The 11573-nt window shown below is 39.7% G+C and overlaps 1 protein-coding gene across 3 annotated transcripts; it reads left to right on the top strand.

The window, feature by feature from the left end:
- Positions 1-115: 115 nt before the first annotated feature.
- On the top strand, positions 116-10381 carry stau1 (staufen double-stranded RNA binding protein 1). Of its 3 annotated transcripts, none has more exons than XM_042507407.1 (15): positions 116-300; positions 2798-3108; positions 4222-4343; positions 4448-4604; positions 4720-4876; positions 5791-5962; positions 6072-6170; positions 6811-7023; positions 7124-7267; positions 7408-7554; positions 7660-7735; positions 7851-8170; positions 8266-8388; positions 8606-8685; positions 9575-10381. In XM_042507407.1, the coding sequence occupies exons 2-15, from the start codon at positions 2916-2918 to the stop codon at positions 9660-9662; spliced, it is 2091 nt and encodes a 696-aa protein (XP_042363341.1). In that variant the 5' UTR covers positions 116-300; positions 2798-2915; the 3' UTR covers positions 9663-10381. The 3 variants fall into 3 exon arrangements, with proteins under 3 accessions (XP_042363341.1, XP_042363350.1, XP_042363336.1); XM_042507416.1 differs by having other exon boundaries at positions 2794-3108; positions 4448-4592; XM_042507402.1 differs by having other exon boundaries at positions 2794-3108.
- The last annotated feature ends 1192 nt before the right edge of the window (positions 10382-11573 follow it).

The following is an 11573-nucleotide window of genomic DNA, read 5'->3' as shown; positions in this document are numbered from 1 at the left end:
CCTTATCATATTTTTTTTAAGAAAAAAAAAAACCGTGGCGCCTTTTCATTATCCATAAAATCCTGCATTATTTTGGAAGTACTTCCGCTCTGCTGATGTCACTTCCTGAGGAGAGAATCAAGATAGGGCCATTCTCTTTAGTGTTTGCCCTGTTCTCCCAATGTCCACCTCCTCACCGCCCGCATTTTGATACAAAAATATCATAGACTGACTCTTGGAACTGGCCATTAACAGAAGGAAACCATAGTAAACCACCATGTACTATGGAGTAACTATAATCTGAGCCTAAGGAACGACGAGGTGAGGTTTATTTTGTGCAGTGACTTGCCGAGAGGGTTGGGGTTAGCTTGCTAGCCAGCTAGCTAGCAAGTTAACCGGCTCTTCTCAGACTCCAAGAATAAGACGTTTAATCAGCTAATAAACCAATGTCAAGTATTGATGACAATTAGCTGTTAGTGCATCTTCCTTAAGACACAATTGCTGCAATCATTCAGGCGTTAATGTTCATTTTTACAGAGGTTTTTCCATCATGTCCATCCCTGCTACTGCACTGCCAAAAAGCTGACGCTAGTTTGCTAACGTGGTCCTCTGGGAAAGCTCGCATAGCTACCCGTCGGCCGGATTTAATTCACAGCGTATTAATGTCATACTAATAATAATGTCTGCTACAAAGGTCCTTTCACACAGATAGTGAAATGATAAGGAAATAAACAAGACCGGTGATGTTTGAGGTATTTTCCTTGCATATTTGCAACGGTTGAAGCTCCGTTTTGTAACAGCTAACTAGCTTGCCGGTTAATCTTTAAAACCACCGTTAGCAATAATGTATGTTGACTTTTTATCAGTAAATCACTCGATATGTACGGCCAACATTTAGTAACGTTGGGTTGAGGTACACCATAAACCAGTGCATGTGAAGTTTAATTAAATCACAGTTTTTAAAAAAAAGGCTTCAAGGGCCCCACAACACCCAGACAATAATCGACACCTCCCAAGCGTGAATGAGGAGGAAATAATTAGGACGTTTTTGGATCAGCAGCATCCTAAATTGACAACCAGGGTACCGCAAATGTTGGTGGAGAGACAGGCTAAGAAAAGATAACACTGGTGGGGATAACGTAGGTTTTGCTCTGTCACATCCTCTTGTGTCTCCAAAATTGTGTTGTGCTGCGTGTCGTCCTGTGGACCCTGCACACATTTCTCTGTACCTTTGATGTGCATTTTTAGGGCCATATAGTCTGTATTCTGAGACCTTTATGAATGTTGCTGATGCTTAAGAGAATATAACAATGCAAAGTTAGCTTTCAGAGTTGTCAGTTGTTTTTGCGCTCCTGTCTATGTAAGTTACCTATCTGTAAATTTAAAGTAAGTAAGTAATAGAAATCACAGTGAAACTAATAACTAATTCATGATGAATTATCTCTCTGTTGCCACAGATGGAACATCTTAAAATAAGAAATATCCTCACGTGTAATATTTGCACAAAGGCCAATAGGGGTGGGCAGCACGGCCCTAAAATGAAATCACAATATTTTAGGATATTTTTGCGATAATTCTATCCTTGATGATATGACAAAACACTGAAAAATATAAAAAAGGTTTTTTATTATTAATAACAAAAACATACAACTGCAACAAATTAAGTGTGATAGTTTTATATGTCAGCATAAACATAAGTTTGCCTTTAGATATTAAGTAAAAAAAAAAAGAAATCTGTAATTTCAACAGTAACCTGTAGCAAATTGCTCTCAGCCATGCTTGTTGTTGCTTTGTGTGACGTTATGATGCATAGGTGAATATGTTGGAATGTTATCACAATATGATTTGTTAATCATATTAAAAGTTACTCTGGTATTATCCTGAATGAAATAATGTGGCACACTCATAATGGCCAAGGATAGAAATATTCTGTAATTTTGACCAATGACAACAGTGCAGAAACCAAAGCTTGACAGAAACATTGACTTTAGTGTTAATTTTGCACACCCCGTTGCTTTTTGTCATATATTAAGAAGACTGCTTCATACATAGCCTAAGCTTTGTTCTTCACTGCATTGTGCTTTTTTTTACTGTGGCCAAACAATCTGGAAAATCATGTCAGAGGATTATTGTATTGTAAATCTTATCTGCATGCATGGTTGGAAATTAGCACCAGCACCAGCCAAATACTGGTACAATATGCAAGGGGCTGCTGGATTGGCTTTAATCACCAGTCAAAAAAAAACAAAAAAAACAATGCTAATCTGTAGATGGCTGGTAGATTTTGGGATACATCAGCCATTGTGGCTTGTGGACAAAAAGGTTCATTTCCAACCTTGTCTGTACAGTAAAATATACCTAGAATTTACCAAGTTAATGTGTATTGGATTCATATAGGTCTATTTTTAGTTTAACAATCATAAGATTAATCTGAAAAATGCACCATTTTCAGGGTGTAAAGTTGAGTTTAAGGGTGCAGAAGCTTCCTGTGAAGCTCAGTAGTTAGTAGTGTTGCCTTACAACAAGGAGGTGCTGGTTTCAATCTTACCCGGCCAGCTGGGGCCCTCCTGTGTAGATTTTGCATGCTCTCCCCAACTTTGCATGGGTTCCCTCCAGTCCTAACTAAATTGTGCATACATGTGAATGTGCTTTGTCTTTGTAAGGTCTCTGCCAGGGAATACTCTATGTATTGGTGCTGGAGGCTCCAGTTTCTGTGACAGTTTTCATCTTAGATGAATGGAAAATTATGTAATCTTCATATAGAAAAATGGGCACATTTTAGTTTGTTACTTCACACATCTTTTTTCTTTCTAGGCAGAGCTTACATTCAGACCTCCTCAATCAACAGTTCCTCCCACTTTGGCATTCACCATTGCTGCGCTACAAAGTTCTTATCTTGACCTCAGCCCACGATTGACTAAAATAGACCAACGAGGATGTCCCAGCTCCAGTTTCAGTGTCCAGCCAGCCCCATGCCTGCTGCCTCAGCCCCGCTGCCGCTGGGGCAGCCGCAGCCTGGCTACAGCATCCCCTGTGCCTCAGGCACCCTACCCTCTGAGAGTGCCAGCCAGCCCATGAGGAGCTCTGCGCTACCTGCGGGCTCAGCCACTCCCTACACTACCACCACCGGTTTGTTTGATGTGTTTCATGTTTGCCATTTATTTAGGGCTTTTTAATTGTGCACAGTAAAGCACTTTTGTTTCACCCCTGAAAGAGATAGTTGGCCGATTTTCAACCAAGTTTGAATCAAAACAATGTCGGTAGTTTGTGTAGATGAACTATGGTAAACTTGCCTCCATCTACCCAGCCTGGATACCCCTCCTCCCCCAACACCATAACTCCTCCAAATTACATATTTTACATCATTTGGTGACTGTAATTCTGCATTTTCTACCACCCATGCAGCCAACAGTGTGGACAAGGAGTATACAGCTGATCAAGAGAGTTACTCAGATCGAAATTCGATCAAACAGTAAAACTATGCAGTGCTGATCAAATATTAATCAAGATCATGTTACTGCCCTTCTATTTTTTCTTCTAAAATGTTTCCAGAAACATGTTTAACGCCCGTGTTTAGCTGTTATAGTGAGAGTTTTCTGAAAGGGAACTTGGTTCCATACTGCTTCCTGTACAGTGAAAATGGAGGCCAAACAAACATAATCAAATGGTAAGCTTACCACTTAACTGTAAAACAAGATTGCTGGCCACCATTGTTTCTCTTGGACCAGTCGACATCACGTCACTCACCTGAGGGAGTGTCTGGTGAGGTGTGATGCATTCTCGTAGTTGTAGGTTTTTTACCTTTGTGCAAAAGCGTCCTTTTTCTCTTGTTTTCTCAGGTCATGTAGCACCAATTTTAAAAGTATGCAGCTTTCTACTACAGAAAAAGGCCTAGTTTTATGTGAGGACTCTCTTTTCATTGGTGAAATACTTATTTATTTATATACCAACTGGAAAAGTATTCTGTGAATTTGTTGGATTCACATCTTGCATTAAAACCCTACTTCAGATTGTGCTGTCTATTGAGGGCTTTCTGTACGCCACGGTCATTTAATTTGAAATATTTAGGATTTTACGCTTCTTGTTATCAAATGATCATTAAGCCCCGTATGTCTCTCTCTCAGAGTTTGTGTATTTGCTGTCAGACTTTTCGTGTAGGAGCAGCTCTTTGTTTTTTTACGTTCATGATCATGTATTTGCCCAGTTGTGAATATTTTGGATCTCTTTTTTGTTTTCTGACAGTATCTAACATGGCAAACCCTAAAGAGAAGACCCCTATGTGTTTGGTGAATGAGTTAGCCCGTTTCAACAAGATTCAACCTGAGTATAAGCTGCTGTGTGAGCAAGGACCAGCTCACTCCAAGGTACTTTGAGAGTAATTTTTAAGAGACAAACTCTGCTGTTGTGTTCTTTTGTCACATTTCCAAATGTAGAATTTGTTGTAATTCCTGTGTCCTGTGCCTATCAGATTTTCTCAGTTAGGCTCACACTGGGAGATCAGCACTGGGAGGCAGAGGGGACCAGCATCAAGAAAGCCCAGCATTCCGCTGCTGCATCTGCCCTCGCTGAGACAACGCTCCCTAAACCCACTGTGAGGACACCCCGCAACACAGGCAAGAACCCAGGTGGGCTCTTCCCACTGGCCTGGTCGCAGTCTCTTTAATGTTTGTTAACACTTGGTAGAGAAGAGTTTTCTCATATATAGTTTCATGTTTGTTTTTCTTTGTGTTGGCCTTACAGTAGATGGCATGACACATACCATGGAGTTAAATGCACTATGTATGAAGCTTGGTAAAAAGCCTATGTACAAACCCATCGACCCATACCCGGCGATGAGACCACCAAACTTCAATTACAATGTCCGGGCTCCAGGACCTTACCAGCGCTCTATGCAACAGTAAGTTTCCTTTACTTCGAAGAAAAAAGAACCTTCTGCCACGTTGTCCAAATTTTAAATAATCTCCAGGGTTCCCACGGTCATGGAAAACCAGGAAAACCCATGAAATTTTGCAATCTAATTTTCCAGACCTGGAAAAGTCATGATTTTCTTGTGTGCAATAAAATAAATTGTTACAGTGGTCTCTCAGGGACAACCTTCCACATAATGTAACATACCGTATTTTATTTTGTAAGTTCACTGTTGACAAAATGTAGCTCTAAAATACGTCGACCTATGGCTGCATGATATATTGTTTCAGCATCAACATAGTGATGTGCAGTAGTTGCATCGAAGAATGAATGTTGTCAAGTCAGGCAAATTAACTCAAACAACTTATTTTCTGCTTGATACATATCGCTGCTGTCGGGCACAAACCTCCAAACCAAATGGTAAAACCCACTGATCAATTTAGAGGGGGACCAATAGAATTTATTAAAAAAAAAAAAAAAAGTAAAATGTGGAGATGCGAGGTTTGCGCCTGACAATGACGATATGGAAAACTGGCATGGTTTTCATTTTCTGTGACTAATACCAGTTAGGCCTTCCCCTTGAAGACTGTTTACATTCAAATGTGACATAGTGTGGCCACGCAAGACTCTTCTGCGTGTGTGTGAGTGAGTAGAAAAGTACCGTAACCGGGCCAGCAAGTGCCGCAGACATAGTGACACATATGCTTTTGCAAAATGGAAGTTTTATTATGCTTCCTTGAAAAGTCATGGAAAAATGTTGTGCCATAGCAGGATTTAGGGAAAATTTTAATTTCTACCTTGTACCTTGTAAATTTGTCCATGAGAATGTGTGGGAACCATGAATCTCATTAAGTCTCTTTTTGAGTTGGAAAAAATGTGCCATTTTATTTTTTGTGTGTCTAGGTATTATTACCCATTTCCTCCAGTGGGACCAATGATATACCACATGGAGCTTTCCATCGGAGGCCAGCAGTTTATTGGGAAGGGACGCACACGGCAGTTGGCCAAACATGATGCTGCTGCCAAGGCCCTGAAAGTGCTGCACAAGGAGCCAATATTGCAGCAGTTGCCAGTGGTGAGAAAAGAAATGCACATTCAGCATGAAATGATGCTCGAAAGCCTTTGTGCAGTTTTATTCATACTTATTGTTTTTCTTTCTTTAATATGTTTTCTGCTCCTGACAGATGAATGGAGAGCCTGAGGAGGAGGAGAACCTCAACAAGTCAGAAATCAGTCAAGTGTTTGAAATTGCATTGAAACGCAACTTACCTGTCAACTTTGAGGTGACTTATATGTTTCTTTTTATGGATGTTAGTAGGAATGCAAGAGTTTAGTTAAATGTATTTATTTTGCAATAACATTTCCCAGGCATGGAAAAGTATTGGAGCAGTAAGAACCATTGAAAGTTTTTGAAAAAAATAATCTAAGTTTGTTGTCTGTAATAAATTGGCTTGAGGGGATAGGCATACAGCTTAAACGGCTACATTTTGTGTTTATTTTTACTTTCTTTTTTTTTTTTAATTTGGCTATGATTTTTTTCTCAAAAATTTTGGGAAAGTTTTCTTTTAAATTCAAATTTTGGCAATTAAAAAAAAAAAAAAAAGAAAACACTTTTTGTAAGAAAACAGATTTGTAGTGCATGTTTCCTTCAAGAAAAACCAACAAAATTACACCGGTTATGACAGCCAGATACTGTAAAAAAAGAAATTATGGTTGGATTATCAAATTTCTGACTGTCCTTGAACACATCATTGGGGACACTGATATTATAATTGAATCTTATACATTTGAAAAACACTGGGCAAGGAAGAAAAATGTTTTGGGTTCTTGAAAAGTCACAGAAAAGTTTGACATTTGTGTGGGAACCCTGTGTCTATTTTAATTATAGAAAACCAAAATGCTCTTCTATATTATGTTTTCCAGGTTTTAAAGGAAGAAGGCCCTCCCCATATGAAGAGTTTTGTAGTATGTGTTACAGTTGGGGAATTCATGGGAGAAGGCGAGGGAAAGAGTAAAAAGATTGCTAAGAAGCTGGCAGCAGCAGCGGTGCTGGGGGAGTTGAAGAGGCTACCCCATATACCCAGTGTAGAAAAGACGCTGCCACGCATCAAAAAGAAAACCAAATCCATCATCAAGGTAACGTAACCGTTAACATAACCACTAAGCTGCAATCATATAATCATTACAGACCTGAAGGCTCTTAATTAAGTAATGATAAACCTGTCAACACCAACAGCTGCAGACCAGCCCAGAATATGGCCAGGGAATGAATCCCATCAGCCGCCTGGCTCAGATCCAGCAGGCCAAGAAGGAGAAGGAGCCGGAGTACAGCATGGTGACAGAGCGAGGTTTACCTCGCCGCAGGGAGTTTGTCATGCAGGTGATTCAACATCATCAGAGGAATGCCCTCAGCGTGACTTTCGCCACACCTGTCTCAGTTTTCCACTGGATTTGCTTTTTAATTTCTAATTTAAATTCAGTTTTTTCTTCTTGTGTTTGCTGCTTGTTTTTCTGGTACAGGTGACAGTGTGCGGCCAGACTGCAGAGGGAATGGGACCTAGTAAGAAGGTGGCCAAGAGGAACGCAGCAGAGAAAATGCTGGAGCTCTTGGGATATAAAGTGCCTCAGCCTCAGCCCCCGAAACCGGCACTCAAAACTGATGAAAAGGTACTGCTGAACCTTATTCGAGCAAGTCTTGTTAACTTAGCAGACAAGAAAGACATCCGTAACACACTGTCCTTCATGTACATTTATTGTTTTTGTAATCTTTAGACTCCAGTGAAAAAACCTGGTGATGGGCGTAAAGTGACCTTCTTTGAACCTGGCTCTGTAGAGGACGTGGCATTGAGTAAGTTACAATATATCTACCAGACTCACATATTTGGCAGTGGTTTATTGTGTGATTTACTCTGTCATTTCTGTTGTGCTAATGCGCCGCTCACCTATGTGTTTTTCCTTTCAAGGTTCCAAGGAGGAGGACTTTCGCATGCCTTACTTGAGCCATCAGCAGCTGCCTGCAGGTATCCTGCCCATGGTCCCTGAAGTGGCTCAAGCAGTCGGGGCCTGCCAAGCATCCCAGGCCAAGGACTACAGTCGAGCTGTACCCAACCCAGGCAAGGCCACAGTCACTGCCATGATTGCAAACGAGTTGCTTTACGCAGGGACATCACTGACTGCTGAGACTATCCTAAAGAACAAAAATAATCTGAACCAACTGCCCCACGGACCTCTCACCAGGCCGTCGGAACAGCTTAGCTTTCTTGCGTCGGTGCAGGGCCTGCAGGTAACTGACAGCATGTTCTGCTTTGGCCAGCATACATGTGATTAAGAAAACAAAGAATTGTGAAGATTAATTGAAAGATTTTCATTTGCTTGCAGGTGGAATACAAAGATTTCCCCAAAAACAATAAGAATGAGTTTGTGTCACTGATTAACTGCTCCTCCCAGACACCACTCATCAGTCATGGGATTGGGAAAGATGTAGAATCCTGTCATGATATGGTGAGTTGTTTTTTTTTAACTACATAATGTTACATCATGTCCAACTGGACGCAACACCAGTGAGTGCCAGTGCTTCCTGGACACCCACTCCCTTTTATGGACGAATACCTACTACCCAGACCGTGCAGCTTAACATGACGGGGTTTACTCAGATGAGAAGTCGTTGCCTCTTAGAAATGATCACTGCAGTTACTCATGCTGTTCTTCACCTCTGCAGGCTGCATTGAATATATTGAAGTTGCTCTCGGAGTTGGACCAGCAGTCAAATGAAAGGACAGGAAATGGACCAGTTTCTCGGTAAGCTGTGACAAACTCTCTCTCTCTGCTTACATAAAGCTGTGTTTACAAAAAAGATTCTGCTAATAATCATAATGAGTAATTAGAATAAAAATGCCTAGTGTAAATACTTCAGTCAGCATGAAATGCCTTGTTCTCGAGATGCTGGGCCTCACTTAGCAGTGCTCTCTAATTTTCCAAGCGCTGCATGTTTCCCAGGGAACCTTGGGAAATAATCTGATAATTATAGCATAAATAGAAGGCTCAGCTTTTGCTTAATAACCCTGGTTGGGGTATACCCTGATAAAAAAATCCAAATTGTGTAAAAAAAAAAAATCATGCCAAAAAACAAAAATAAAGAGGAAAACATTCATAGCCTTAAAATTTTTTAAAAACAATGGAAAAAAACAAAAACATATTTTTTTAAAAAAGATAAAGACTTAAATGTTTATTACAATAGTTTGTAATTAATCCTCTATCAATAGTCTGATTAATCAACTAATCATTGCAACTGTTCTTGTACACACTGTTAGGTAATTTATTTGATATAAAAAAAATCATATTTTTTGTTTTTCATGAAAAAAATCTAAATCTGTAAAGTAATTAAAGCTGTTAGATACAGTGTAGGGAGGTAAAAAGAACAGTATTTCCCTCTGAAATGTTAAAGTAGTAAGTGACATGAAAAGAAAATACTAAAGTAAAGTACAAATACCTCAAATTTGTGCTTAAATACAAAACATGAGTCAATGTACCAAGTTACATTTCACCATTGTGCATGTGTTTATAGGCCTATGGGCCTAATAATTACATACATTCGAATGAATAAAGTCTGGTGTACGTAAACACAGCCATCAAGTGAATATTTTGGGACAGATTAACTGCAAACATTATATGTGTTTATTTTCCACAGGTGTGGCAAGCAGGAAATCGAAGGTGACTTGCACCTCAAACAGGCTAACTCAAGCACATTGGCACAGACCCTGGATGGCACTGTTTAGATGATCAGGTTTGGTTGTCTGTAAAAGCACTAGAGAAAACTCAGACACTGTGTTCTTAGTTTAGAAGGCTACAGGGAGCTTTGAGCGCTGTAGGCTCTAAATCATCACTGTCCATATTCATCGTTCCAAAACGTTCACAGTTAAACAAGATTGATTGGAAAAAAACTGGGTTCTTCCCCTTGATGTTGTTTAATTGTTCACAGTATTTATTTTGTTGCTTTGTAGAAAAAGTAGCTGCATCCTAGTCAATGAGTTGGGGGTTTACTTATTGGAGAAAAAAAAGAAGCGATTAACTGTGAATTCTGTTTTTGTTTTGCCTAGAACTTGTTTCCTGTCTGTGAGACCTTCTAACTCTTGTTTTTAAGTCTTTTACTTTTTATCCCCCGCTGAGGTAGTTCATTAAACACGATCCTATAAAGGTTTGGACCTCATCTTTGTCTAGGGTGCAGCTGGCGAACCTCTGTTGATTTTCCTAGAGTGCTTTATATCAACAACCACAAGTGAAGTGTTATTGACATTACCATGTAGGGCTGGGAAGAATTTGTGAATAAATGTAGCGTGTGATGTAATGTGACGTTGTCTCTGCTGTGTGTGGCAGGGACGGTTCCCTGTTGCGTCAGTTTATCCGATACTCCCTTTTCCTCCCTTTATGTCAGCCTCCCTTCTCTTTCCGCTCCCCATGGTAATTAAACTTTACGTGCTTACGTGCACAAAACAAAGACCTTAGTTATCTTGTGTTTTTATTTACCTGCCAGTGGTGGAAAATACAACTGAAAAGTATAGGATATTAAGGGCTATGCTATAATTCAGTATAATTTGTCAGCTTTCAGTGTATCATCATTATGTAATCCTATTTATTGTGTCAGCTTCTTTCCAAATTAATGATTCTAACACTGTAAAAAAAAAACTTAAACAATGAGTTATTTAAAGGCCCAGACACCAAACCATAAACAATAAACGGCCAACTAACCCCTAAATTCTGCGCCTGCGTGAGAGAAAATAACTTCATACCAGCAGATGGTTTTAGTCTGTATTCATTAAAAAAGGGAAGACCATCAGGATAGATCCAAAACGCAGGTTAGCCAGTTAACTAGTTAGCACATTAAAAACACAACCTGGTGATTAAAGAACAAAGGATATTTACCATGTGGCAGCTTATGATAACACAATCATGAACTGTCTCTAAAGAGCTCAAAGGCTCCCTCCTGACTTGAGCAGCTTTTCTGCTTTCCTCACTTATGTTTCTCATGCGCTGAGATGAACTGCCAGTCAGTGAATTCCGACGTGCTCCAACAAGGACCAACAAGTGCCAGCGATATGAGAAACACCGCCAAAACTAGGGCGACAGACATACTCACCATCATTCTGACATTGACCAACAGCTGACTGTTGGCTTGATGTTTCACGGCTCTTAGTTGTGTCCTTCAAATCAAAAGTTTTGATCAAATCCTAGGTCTGATTCTTGTGATATATGCCTTGTTGAAACCATAAAATACCTCTGCTGTTAACATTTGCAGGGTTCCCACGGTCATGGAAAAACCTGGAAAAGTCATGAAATTAGTAAAAATCACTGAAATATTTTAAAAAATCACCAAATTTTGTTGTGTTGTAAACTTAATTGCTACAGTAATCTTTTGGGGATAATCTTTCTTCATTTTCTGTTAGTTAGCTGTTGACGTAACAAAGCTCAGTATATATCGTTTCAGCATCGAGGTTGTGTTGCGCAATATTCACATTGAAGGACATATGATAAGTCAGACAATTTCACTTAAACAACTAATTTGCTGCTTTATTCATGACTAACTTCAGCCAAGTCTTCCTTTTCAGGACAGGTTATGTGTTTATGTGACAGTGTGGTAACGTTTGCTATGGGAAGTAAGACTTTCCTGCACGTGCGCATGTAGGAAAGTA

Source organism: Plectropomus leopardus, chromosome 2 (genome assembly GCF_008729295.1).
Source record: "Plectropomus leopardus isolate mb chromosome 2, YSFRI_Pleo_2.0, whole genome shotgun sequence".
In the NCBI taxonomy this organism is placed as follows: domain Eukaryota; kingdom Metazoa; phylum Chordata; class Actinopteri; order Perciformes; family Serranidae; genus Plectropomus; species Plectropomus leopardus.
The sequence above is the reverse complement of the archived record's forward strand: the minus strand, read 5'-3'. Positions and strand labels throughout refer to the sequence as shown.

Bases quoted from the DNA above. Each gene is read 5' to 3' on its own strand.
- stau1 (XM_042507407.1), top strand. From the start codon at position 2,916: ATGTCCCAGCTCCAGTTTCAGTGTCCAGCCAGCCCCATGCCTGCTGCC. The intron at 4,344-4,447 runs GTACTTTGAGAG...TGTGCCTATCAG, and splicing joins AAGGACCAGCTCACTCCAAG to ATTTTCTCAGTTAGGCTCAC. The intron at 8,389-8,605 runs GTGAGTTGTTTT...TCACCTCTGCAG, and splicing joins TAGAATCCTGTCATGATATG to GCTGCATTGAATATATTGAA.